This window comes from Rhopilema esculentum, chromosome 9, assembly GCF_057945365.1.
Source record: "Rhopilema esculentum isolate cy_ngs chromosome 9, ASM5794536v1, whole genome shotgun sequence".
In the NCBI taxonomy this organism is placed as follows: domain Eukaryota; kingdom Metazoa; phylum Cnidaria; class Scyphozoa; order Rhizostomeae; family Rhizostomatidae; genus Rhopilema; species Rhopilema esculentum.
In genome coordinates, this window is record NC_142823.1 from 6,830,245 (window position 1) to 6,842,263 (window position 12,019).

The 12,019-nt window shown below is 36.3% G+C and overlaps 1 protein-coding gene across 2 annotated transcripts; it reads left to right on the top strand.

Annotated features, from left to right (window-relative positions):
- The first annotated feature begins 3 nt into the window (after nucleotides 1-3).
- On the top strand, nucleotides 4-11,878 carry LOC135689214 (protein-L-isoaspartate O-methyltransferase domain-containing protein 1). 2 transcript variants are annotated; one of them, XM_065206366.2, is made up of 5 exons: nucleotides 4-1,371; nucleotides 2,622-3,240; nucleotides 7,050-7,170; nucleotides 7,963-8,167; nucleotides 8,811-11,878. In XM_065206366.2, the coding sequence occupies exons 2-5, from the start codon at nucleotides 2,659-2,661 to the stop codon at nucleotides 8,815-8,817; spliced, it is 915 nt and encodes a 304-aa protein (XP_065062438.2). In that variant the 5' UTR covers nucleotides 4-1,371; nucleotides 2,622-2,658; the 3' UTR covers nucleotides 8,818-11,878. The 2 variants fall into 2 exon arrangements, with proteins under 2 accessions (XP_065062438.2, XP_065062439.2); XM_065206367.2 differs by having other exon boundaries at nucleotides 8,839-11,877.
- Nucleotides 11,879-12,019: the final 141 nt, after the last annotated feature.

The window sequence follows — 12,019 nt, forward strand, 5'->3', positions numbered from 1 at the left end:
ACAGCGAAAGAAGCTGGGAGGTAAAAAATATCTTCAAACTGATTGGGGCTACAGGACGTAATCAATTGTCATTGGCTGTCAGTGACATAATGACTTAGGGTACATGAAGCCAAAAAAAATCCTCGATAAGAATAATTTCGTTGCCCATTACACGACGTTTTCTTAGGCAATTTTAAAATTGTTTCAGTATTGCCCAGGACATACGAAGAGTTCTTGGCAGTTACGGTTTTAGGGACTGTAGGGCCCGGGGCCAAAAACATCTGCGGAGCCCTTGTTCTTTACAATTTCTATCTTTTTATTAGGTGTGGAGCCCCTTTTGGCTATCATAAGCGCAGGGCCTGGGGCCATGGCCCCCCTGGACCCCTTAAAACTGCCACTGGTTCTTTGAGTTTCGGGTGAAGATATCATAAAGGTCTGGTCGAGCCATTTCATGCAATGCGTTTAAGACCATTGTTTTAGATTCACCAGCTATAAGCTGATCAATTGTTTTCAAGCCGAACTTGCCGATAACTAGTCTGCTAGGGGTGTCGAAGCTGATGTTGGTTAAAATCAAATTGCAATTGCAAAAAGCGCACTGGCTAAGCTAGAAAAGGTAAAAGTAAAGAAATGAAATACTTTCGGTAAGTTTTACAAAAATCGAATATTTTGATGTCAGCCCAATAAATGGAAGTGAAGAGAGGCGAGAACTTCTTAAATTCTTTTTTAGAGGAGGTCTTTTTCTTTCATTTTTTATAACCAATGAAGGAAAATTAATTGGAAGCGTTTACTGTTTGCAATATTATCGCTCGCCAATTGCAAGGAGGGGGTTAGAAATTCTGAACGATCACGAGTTGAGACGAAATTGAGACGTCCAAATTGAAACCGCGGAAATTTATGAAGAACCAGTCGAAGCATTAGCCTATAGAAAACTTGAGTTTCTTGGACGAAGAGGGAGAAAGAAACGAATGTGAAGAGCAGCTGGATATCTAATTCGTTGGTGACAAAGGAGAATCAGAAACTGAAAATTGGTATGTACTAGATGCATAGTAATACTCAAACTGTGTCAAGGAAAAAAATGTTTGTTATTTTGAAAGTCAATCGGTGTAATACCAGTTTTTCTAGCGTTTGAAAATTTCAGTAAGAAAAATTTCGGGTTAAAAAATTCGTTGGGATTAATTTTGGGTTGCCCTCCTCCACCGAAAATAAATCCCATCGAAAGTCGTCATAGGAGACTGGGACGAGCGCGATCTAGTCACATTTGGTGTAAACAGAGTTGTGAAGAATTTTTGATGGAAGCTTTGCAATTAATCTCGAAACGAATGTGAAGAACTGGCTTCAGTATTGCATAAAATACTAAATACTTTTGCCTTTAATGAGGGTGATAGCAAACAGGTTAGTAACATTCCCAGTACTTGACTTTGTTTTCTAGGTTAAATTATCTTCATTATCATAGAGAGGGAATTTTTTTGGTTTGTTTTGATTATGTCGGCTCGGATCCAAATGTTAAAGAGATATTTTTTCTTAAAAAGTATTTATGTTTTCAAAAAGAAAGAAGATCTGTGAGTTGTAGGATTATCATTGAATAAGCAGAAGGCTTAACAAGTATTCATAAAAGAAGGAACAATTTTATCCTGAAATTTGGAAAGCAATCGAAGTTTCATCACCAGCGATAATTAATTATAAGCAGTATTGGAAGTCAGGGACAAAGGATTTAAAAAACCTTATTTATAAACATAAGTCTTTCACTGCCCTTCGTTTGTTAGTGGGAAATAATGACAGAAATAAAAGTGGTTTGAGCCCCCTCAATTCGCTCCCTTGTCGAGAAATGTGAGCTTTCAAACTTCTTGTATTCTGTCTAGTCTTTTTGTCAGGATATCATTTTTATCGTTCTCTGTGTTCTTTGGTATGAAAATGATTTGTATCTTTTAGTTATCCTACCTGCCTCTTATTTGTATAAATCTGTAGCATGTCAATGCCATTTTAAACCACCATGAAATCTTTAAACATACAATCGAAGGGAAAAACTCATTTATCTTTATTAGGCCCTAATATTTTTCCATAAATTTGCCCAGAATTTTTGTAAAGTAAATCCACTTTCGCTCAATGGAAGATAAATTTAAATGATATTGGTTTACTGGTCGTTAATGTTATTCTGTGATTGTTTTAATTAATTTGTCACTTGTTTTAATTAATTTCTTTCTTTATTAATTTCCTTTGTTTTTTTATTCTAGTTTCATTTCCATTTCTATTATCTTATTCTTACTGTTATTCAAGCCAAAATAAATTGTAAACTTATATCATCTAATCAAGTCAACCGGGCACATGGCTTTGATAGCTCTATCTTGAGTTTTTTTCATGTGCCTGTCAGCTGATTTAATTGATATAAGGTTTTCTTCATTAATGCTCTTATTGTAATTTGGGATTATTGAATTTCCCATTTAATAATTGAATTTTGAACAATGAACTTAAATCACGTAACATGTAATCAATTAATTTGCTGAAAATATACTCACCCCCTTATTTTTTTTCCTCTGTTCAACCTAGAAAGAAACACCAACAATCCCCACCAACAAAAACTACTTTAATACCCCACATCTAGCAAAAAGCAAAAGATAACATTTTTATTTAAAACTCCTATCTAGGTAGCTCCTACCAGCTTGCAAAGAAAAGTAAAAAAACATGGGAGGAGCTGTCAGTGCTGGCCAAGACAATGATGAATTAGTAACTAATTTGTGCGAAGCAAATTACATAAAATCCAGGGAGGTAGAGAGGGTTTTTCGATTAGTTGACAGAGGTGATTTCTTTCCTGGTGATTATCCAGAAGATGCTTACAAAGACCTTGCTTGGAAGCAAGGCAATGTCCACATATCAGCACCTTGCATTTATTGTGAAGTGATGGAAGCATTTGAACTGCAAGAGGGACTGTCATTTCTGAACCTCGGAAGTGGTACTGGGTATCTTTCCACACTTGTTGGCCTTATGATTGGACCATATGGTTTGAACCATGGTGTTGAACTTTATAAAGATGTCATTGAATACTCTTATTCAAAAGTCGTAAATTTCTTGAAACATGCAAAGGGCCTAAACCCAGCTTCTTTTGCAATGCCAAATTTTGTTGTGGGAAACTGCTTAATGATCAACCCAAGTTACAGGAAATATGACAGAGTCTACTGTGGAGCTGGTTGTCCTCTAGAGCATGAGGCCTACTTGAAATCTCTCATCAAAGTTGGTGGAATACTCATTGTTCCCATCAGAGATACTGTAAGTATTTTTTTTCAAAAATGAAATAACTACAATCCATAGCATAACTAGGGTTATAAGATCGGAATGCAAAGGAGATTGAGCAAGTGGAAAAGGGGGTCAAGACCTTTGGAACACCAGGTTTTTGCCATTGAAGGGGCCTCCACCCTCTCTTGCCTCCCCCTTAACTATGCTACTGCCTACTGTAACATGTATCTTTGAAGCATTTCGATGCTTGTGTAACAAAAGGCATAAAAATTGATAAAAGAGACAATGCTGTTTGACATCTGCATGAGTTGAAATAAACTTAATATCAACTTTTAGTATCATGACTTAGTTTGCCTTGATATATCTTTGAATTTTATATACACCAAAAGGCCTTTAAGCATGACTGATCGCGACCACAAAGTGGCTCAGTATGGGAATTAATTTTGAAGAAGTGATTTTGGGGCTCAAACAACTTGAAATCCCACTCAATGAGAAAAATTTACCTTAGTCAGTCTTTAATCATTCACAAAAAAGTGTTACTTTATCTCAACTAATTATAATTCATTGTATTTTTTATGGAAAGTAATTAGTTTTATGTGTATGATTTGTCTTTTTTCAATCAATTAGTTTGTTTATTTTTGATATCCAGTTCTGCATTGTGCATTTCAATGATTTTGTATCCATTTTCAAATATCAGTTTACATTTATTAACAAATACCTATGATCTACTTGTAGCAATCCACAAGTTGGTTTTTTTCTTTCTATTTTTAAAGTTAGTACAATTTCTAGCTATACTCAAGCCAATAATGCTAAATATATGTAGATTAAGTATAACCGATGTTGCATTACATATTCCGTGCAAAGATCACATTTTTTCCTAAGTATTTGTAAAGTAGAGGTTATTTTATTTCGTTTAGAACTGAGTTCCATATTTGGCTACATCTGCAGGGCCGGGGAGAGAATTTATGGGCCCCGGGTCAGGACAAAAATTAAATCATAAAGTATGCCTAAGGCAGACGCTTCTAGGAGGTATGGGGAATGCTCCCCAGAAGTTTTTGAAAATTATGGTTGCTTAAACTGCTAGGGTGGCTATTTTGGTTGCTAAAATTGTCATGGTGGCTAAACTGCGCCGGTGGCAATGGTGTAGATAGAGGGGGTCAGAGGGAGCAAAAACATCACTGTAGAGCTAAACTGCTATTTTTTCGGAAAACCTCTGCACTTTTCAAAAATTTAACATGGTTGTCTATGTTTATCTAAATGCTATGTTTTGATGGGAAAAAATTTGTTTCTAAATAAACATAAGAGTATTCAATATATCAAAAGATCTTTTTTCAGCTCTGATGTCGTTATGTTATGTTGAAATTTATGAGAAAAATATAGAAGCTTGTTAGATTTTTGTCGGAAAATCCATGTTTCTCACCCCTCCTGTGAATTAGAAAGAAATAGAAAATTACAGGTACAAAATGATACGTTTAAACATCTGAGAATAAAAAACAAGTGGGATAGGCACAAGATTTAGGAATATTTAATGGAAGAGATATAATTTATCACAAGTACATTCAATATTTTAGGCAACTGCTCATTCTGTTACCTTCCCTATCGCACTACTTCATTCAACCTTGCACTTCTTAAATACAATCGATATACAATGTACGCATCAAATATCATACTTACCATACCTGATCCGCTGTTTTATATAATTTGAGCATAACTGATATCTTAGCAGCATAATGCATGAAAATGAAATTTTCTTAGAGATTCTCAAAGTTTAGAAAATGAAAAACGTTCAATTCGTTAACTAAATTGTACCACAGCCGACACACTGTTGCAAATAGATGCGAATGCCATAGTGTAAATCGGTATGACATACATATTGCCCTGTATGTTGCCCTGCAATCACATTTTTTGTTAACATTCAGAAGCTTTTGAACTTCTTAAGTCCTAGCCAACAAAGATGAGAAATTCGTAACAAAATTATATTTAACACTGAGGCAGTCAATGACTTCATGGACCTTTGTCATTATTGTCTCTAATATTATGTTATCTTAATATTGATTGGGAGGCTGGATTATTACTTAGAAACTTTTTTCAATTGAGTTATTATTTATGGACCCCTAAAGCCAAGGGCCCCCGGGTCAGTGACCCCCCTGACCCCCCCTCTCCTAAGCACTGTACATCTGTATGATATGATATTATATCCATATATTTTGTAATGTGGCTTCGCTGTTTTGAACTGGGAGTTATATGGGCATGACAAAGATGGAGAAGAATTTAGGTACTATTTCACCTACTGATAAATGATTTTACTGACAAACTAAGGATTTTGTAGACAAACTGAAGATTTACCATAGAATTCGTGAAGTCATTACACTCCCGCTAGCTACGCCCCTGTCAGTAGTCTAGGTTTAAGTATCCACAAAATGCTTAAATGCTAAAATACATCTTAAGTTTAAATTATAGCCATAAAACATAGAATTCTTGTGAATTTAATGCATATATCAACAAAATATGAACAGAAGCTAAGTGACCTTGAAAGAGTAAAGTCACGTGACCCTGAAATTTTCTTAGAGATCGTCAAATAGAGATGCAGTTTTTTATTGAGTATATAATGAGAATGACTCAAAATAAATCTTTCAAAATTTACTTTATGCAAATTTCGAAATTTCAAACGTGCCCCAGTACTCTTAGAGTATGAGTATATATATGTTTCTGAGGAAGGTTACAACGGAACGTCAAACAAGTTGGTTTTTGACGTCTCTATATATTTTTGTATGTACTGTGGCGTAGGGGAGGAATCTCGGGCCCTAAGCAGTGGCGTCGCTTGACCTTCCAGACAATGAGGGGGGAGGATGGAGGGTCATCAACAGAAAAATTTGGATATCAATCCGCAAGCTCCAGAGCATTTTCTCGTGCTGCCAAAGAAGGCAATAAGCCAGCTCCCCAGAGCAATATTTCAATGACTTACTTAATCAGCTACCATGTGAGAGAAAAAAAGTTTGCGTGTGGTTGTGTATGCGTATCTCATATTTACCCATTTTTCGTATCCCATAGCACCCCCTACACCTCCGCTCGCTACACTCCTGGCCCTATGGAAAATGCCGAGACGGGCCCTTACTTACGGGCTGTAAGAAAGTCTCGTCCTATACTGTAGAACATGTCAAACATTAAAAGAAAACGTAAAAATAATAATTTTTCTCGTTAACTATGGGGGGGGGGAGTTGAGTTATAGAATCTTCAGTTGAAGAGCTTTTAAAGTTGTCGAAAACAAGCTGAATATAGTTATATAGTAATAAATAATTTTTTTACATTTGGTGTACTAGATGAAAGTCTAATAGCTATAAAGAAGCTAATTAAGACCAACTATCTATGAAGAATTAGTATGAAATTAATATATTGTACAATGTTACAAAATGCTTAAGTTTTACTTCTCGAACTAAGGTGCCGTAAACTGCAGTAGCGTCAAATATACCTGATATGGCAATGACAGTTTGTCATCTCAGATATTGCCAAAACGAATCATATCATTTTTGCAGGCCTTCTAATCAAATATCTGACCCATTGCATACCCCCTTCCCTCTCCATCTACTATCCGGGACAAAACATTTTCTTTACGTTTTTGACAATCAATTACTCCCCTCCCCCTCTCCCCCCATTCAATGTTCAATGCATAACTTTTGAAGCATAAATGATTGAACTACTAAACCAACATCGTTTCGAAGAAAAGAGGCGAGTTTAGATGGGCATGTTTTGGTCTCAATAATTTTGTCCAGGATTGTAGCTCAGCTTTCTACAGGCCGTGGCTATATTATGATGTCTAAAGCTTTTTGTTTTTTTTAATCCAGTTGATGAAATACAAACGAATATCAGCTACTGATTGGGAGGAAAGTAACCTCTTGCCGGTCCAATTTGCACCGCTGATCGAGCCAGAGAAAACAGATATTGCAGATAGTATCATTGAAATAAGTAAGTTAAGTTTGCATTACATGTTAAATTAATCTAAGGTGGTTAAGTTGTTTTGCCATTTTTCTACTTCTTTTACCCAACGTTGATTCAGTTGATTGCAGAATTTTCCAACTTTTTCCTTTTTTTGACGCTTAATTCAAGTTGGAATCCATGTTCTAGCTTAATTATTGATAATTGCAATAAGCTAATGAATGCCGATGCACAAATAGCAGTCTGCTAACCAAATTCGGATTTCTTTAGCAAACGTTTATTGAAATTTCGCATTAAACTATACACAGCCACCGCACAGCCATTGGGCTAGCAGGGGCTATAGCCCACCCACTTTTTTGCAATAATAGGCCAGAAAATTTTTTCGAAGATTTACTCTAACGCAACTTTGGATAGTTTACTCCTATGTAGTAGCAGTTCTCATTGACTGGGAACCATTTTTGTTCTTTTTCTAGGTGTTTCATCTTGTTTATTAATATGATGTATTTTCTAACTTTGTTAGCTTGGTTTTTATTACCCTCGAGCTAATTCTATCTGTTTTTATAGTTATTAATATCTTTTCTGAGCAAGACTGTTAATAAAAATTCAATAGAAATAAGCGAGTATTTTCTAAAAGGGGCGTTTTCCGGCGTTCAAGAGGGCGTGGCCTCAAAAAATTTTCGGTCGCATCCATTTCACCCCCTCCACTTTTAGAGTAGTGCGCGGTCCCTGACTATACATACTTAGTTCTTTTAGGTTTTTAAAATTAGGTCAATACCATTCTCATGCAGTCCCGAACTTACCTGAGATTTATTTCTGCCATAGCTGCAGAGCCATATTCGCTTCAAGAGATTTGCCGTTTCTCGATCTTGCAAAACATTAGAGACAACACTTCGAAGTCCATCAGGCAGCTGCCTCTACCGACGTCACTTCTGGGGTACTTGGATTTCTACCGTGAGCCGCAAGAAAAGAAAAGGAGGGTAGAAAGGAAAGGTAAAGACCCATTTGTCATGCACATCGTCGTTAAGAGGTGAATAATGATGCCGAATCGTCGATTTTCATGTCATTCTGTTCATATCTTGATGTTGTTTGGCAACTATAATTTTGCTGGTGAAGTAGCTTAGCTTATTGCAATGGGCAGTAATAAATTTGCTGATTAAGTAAGTTAGTTACACCCCTGTGTAGCAAGCTCGGCGAATTTCTTTATCACGTGTGATAACCGACATAATATTACAGGGGACTCCAAAATTTTATTGAACCGGAGAAGTAGACCTAAAAAGAACTACCAAAGTGAACATCTGTGCTTTTTGTTTCAAAGGAGGAACTCAAGACAGACAAGGGGCAAAAGTGCCCTAGCTTGCATTTGCCAGGGGCATGGAGCAATGGGAAAATGCCAGAGTCGTTCACTTTTTTCCCCTGCTCAAAAATATTTTCACCTGGCTTGTCACACAGGGGTGTTATGTTTGTTGCAATCTTCAGACTTTTAATGGTGCTTGGCTTGCTTTTCGCAACAGCTAGCTCTTCTTTTCATGGAGCTGCGAATTATATTTTGTAAAGATTTTATTTGACTTAAGATGTACAGCTCTCTTTCCTCTTCCTTCCTTTGATCCCTCTCCCGTTTTAATAATTTTTCACAAAAAATTGTTTCATGCAACTTCTTACTTTTTCGACAGCAGCTAACCTATTTTGGGTGGTCTGCAGTTGAAAATGTTCCATTATGAAAATCGTGGAGCCACGTGGAGCCACGGAATGAATGTGACGTAACAGATAGTAATTTGCAAACAATCTTTTGGTGGTACAAAACTTGTAAATGGCTTTGAAAAAGCAAACATTTAGTAAACTAAAGCTTTTCGTCTGACACTCTTCAGAGTTTAAAACGTCAGAACATAGATCGAAACCTCTACGCTAGGAAATATATATACCCAGTTGTGGATCGAAATAGGCCAATCAGAAAACACGAGCACATGACCTATACTATACAGATACTATACTATACATTCGTCTGAAAATAAGTTCAGAGAAAAGGTGACGATGCACGTACAAATGAAGCTACAACAGCAAAAAGTCTCGGCGTTGGCCTATTTTGAAAAATCCCTCCCCCCTTGCTCAACTCCCTGATTCTCTTCCCATACAACTATACTTCTGGCTCCTCTTCAAAACTTTTAAAACATCCTATAAAATGAGCTCTTCAAAGGTGGTCATAAAATAATTAAACTTGTAAATTTTTTTGTCTTTGTTATTTAAGCTATAATAAAAAGAGATTGCTTTTACCTTCAATCTACGCTTATTATCATTTTGTAATATATGTTTATCATTGTAGAATTTTTTGACCAGGCCATTAAATTTCAGGCCCTTATTCTGAGCCCTTATCCATGATAAAGTTCTGCTGTCTGATAGCGGATAATATTTAGGGACTTTCGCGCCTCTAAAGCCTAGCTCAACGATTTGTAAATACAACTCAATGCAAGCACTTTGCCATAGATCTTTAATGCTCTAGCTGTACGCACCCAAATACTGTTCCGAACGAATATGAAATTTCTCTAAGAAGCAGCTCTTAAGTTATTCTAATGTATAAAAACGTGCTTGATACATTATGGCTATAATTTTGTTAATATTTAGCGAGCTTGAATTTTTATGCTAATTTTGTGAATAATTAATTCTGTGTTTATTTCTGATCGTTACCGTGAGTCATATTCCACGAGATTTCGTGGCATTGACAACAAAAATTGTTAACTGTTACGTCATCAATTGCCGAAATTTACAATGACGTCATCAGTCACGATCTTTTTCCACGTTATTCTTATTTCTTATGGGGCCAGCCATTTGTTGAGTGAAATGAAGAGAATTCTGGTGTAATTACAATTTTAATAGTTTACATTAAGAAGTCGTTATATTTATTTCATTATGAAATAATACTGTAAAAAATTTCAGTAAAGTTCTAGATTTTCGGTTAAAATTTTATTCCATCGTCAAAGTTATTTGAGCGAAATACTTGATAAAATATTCAGTTACTCGAATCGACTAGTCTACAGTCTGCCCAAGACCGCATTCCCATGGCTCATTTTTTCCCAAATTAAACTTCTTCCATGCGTCAAAATTATTTCGAGTCGAGTTTATTTTAAACACCTATATGATACATAACAAGATATATAATTATTTCGATATACTATTTCGAATCCCATATCGTTGCGTAAGATATGTTGCAACTCGTAAGATTGCGTAAGATGCTTAAAGTTGCGTAGCGTTAGTCGCTTATCATCAGCTGTCACAAGTCGTAATATTTCACAACATTAAGAGCGGTGCCGTAAAATTGCGTAAGAAGCAATGAGATTCACTAATCAAATGAAGTTTCTTGAGTAATCGATCGAGAAACGAAGTGATGTAGGAGATCGCAAGGACGTTTGGATTTTCGTAGTTTTACGGGGTTTCTCGAAATACCCACATATAAAATAAAACAGGAGCCGTGTTTTCCTAACTTCAGAAAGGAAGGCTCATTATTGTCCATAAACAAGGCGGTTGAAGTGAATGAATTCAGCTATAGCTTTCCCAAGGTTTAGTAAGAGATTCCTTCGCAAGCTAAGAATAAATGAACAGGAACATGTTTGTTTTGAATTTCATCTGTGGTGACTAGTCCAGTGATCAATGCTGTAATAGCGAAAAAAACTTATTAGAAGGAGGTCGCAGTTTTTTGAGCTGATGTGCGCCAGATCCCGTAAAGCTTTAACTACCCCGAGTAGGTGTAACAGGTTCACTCTCCTGATCACGTAAGAGTGCGTTGTTACTACGTACGTAAGAGTGCGCTCTACCTTTCATTGTTATGAAGCGCCTCTTACATAGGGTCCGGGTACCAGAGCCAGATAAATTCAAGTACTGAAATACAAGATAGGAGTGGTGAAGCAGAGAAGTGTCTATCTTAGAAGAAGGAAGGAGTGTCTATACTTTTCTTTCTTCTCAGCTAGACGCCCCTCCGCTATTGACGCGCTCGAATTTGTGTGGCTCTGGTACCCACGGTAAGCTTTGAGGAGACTTTCCTATATAAGCTATACACTAATAATGTTAACTTTGGCGTGTTCAAACCGACAAATATTGTAGACGCTTGTGAATATATATATCCTGTATATATGTAATAGTTAGTAATAACTGAATCTATGTGATCAGAAAAGTTATCATTTTGCTTGAAATTTTATTTACAGCCAGAGCCCAGTAGAACTGCGTAGATAGTTTGTTGGTAGTCGACATAATTTTCTTCGGTTTATTAATATGCATTGTCGTACGTAAATCACCTGCATTAGAAGTACTGCACAGCTATGACTAAGTTTGTGATGTTTAAAAGACATTTTTTTCAAAATCGTTCTGCTCTCTTTTTGATCTGTTTGACCTGAAAGCTGGTGTTTTGCCTGATCCAAAGCAAACGAAATGAACTTAGGGCCTAAAATATAGGTTAGTAACTTGCGCTTGGTGAACAGGGAGTGAATGGTTTTTATAAAGTACTAATGGATAATAAATAAAATATGGACGATTTCAATAATTCACGAGACAACTGTGGTTTATTTTCCTTAAATTCAGCAAAGGGTTTGTTGCTTTAAAAATAGCAAGGAGAATCCCTGTGTAAAATGTTTCAAAAACATCAATGGGCTAGTCTTTGCCCCCCAGTTGTACACCCTGAAAATAACCTGGAATTGGAACACTGAGTTGAGAATGAAAGACATCACAGAACATCTAATCGTCAAAAGCATGTTAATGCAACTATTATATGGGCTTCGATACATGTTGGAAAGTGGGGGGGGGGGGGGCAAGGAAAAATTTAATAACTATAACAAAAGAGTTTTCTTTAAAAAAGAGGCTTTGCTACGTCACATTCTCCTGCTTCTAGCTTTCTACG

Coding starts and splice junctions, on each gene's coding strand:
- LOC135689214 (XM_065206366.2), top strand. CDS start 2,659: ATGGGAGGAGCTGTCAGTGCTGGCCAAGACAATGATGAATTAGTAACT. Junction 3,241..7,049: donor TTGTTCCCATCAGAGATACT/GTAAGTATTTTT, acceptor TTTTTAATCCAG/TTGATGAAATACAAACGAAT. Junction 7,171..7,962: donor AGATAGTATCATTGAAATAA/GTAAGTTAAGTT, acceptor TTTCTGCCATAG/CTGCAGAGCCATATTCGCTT.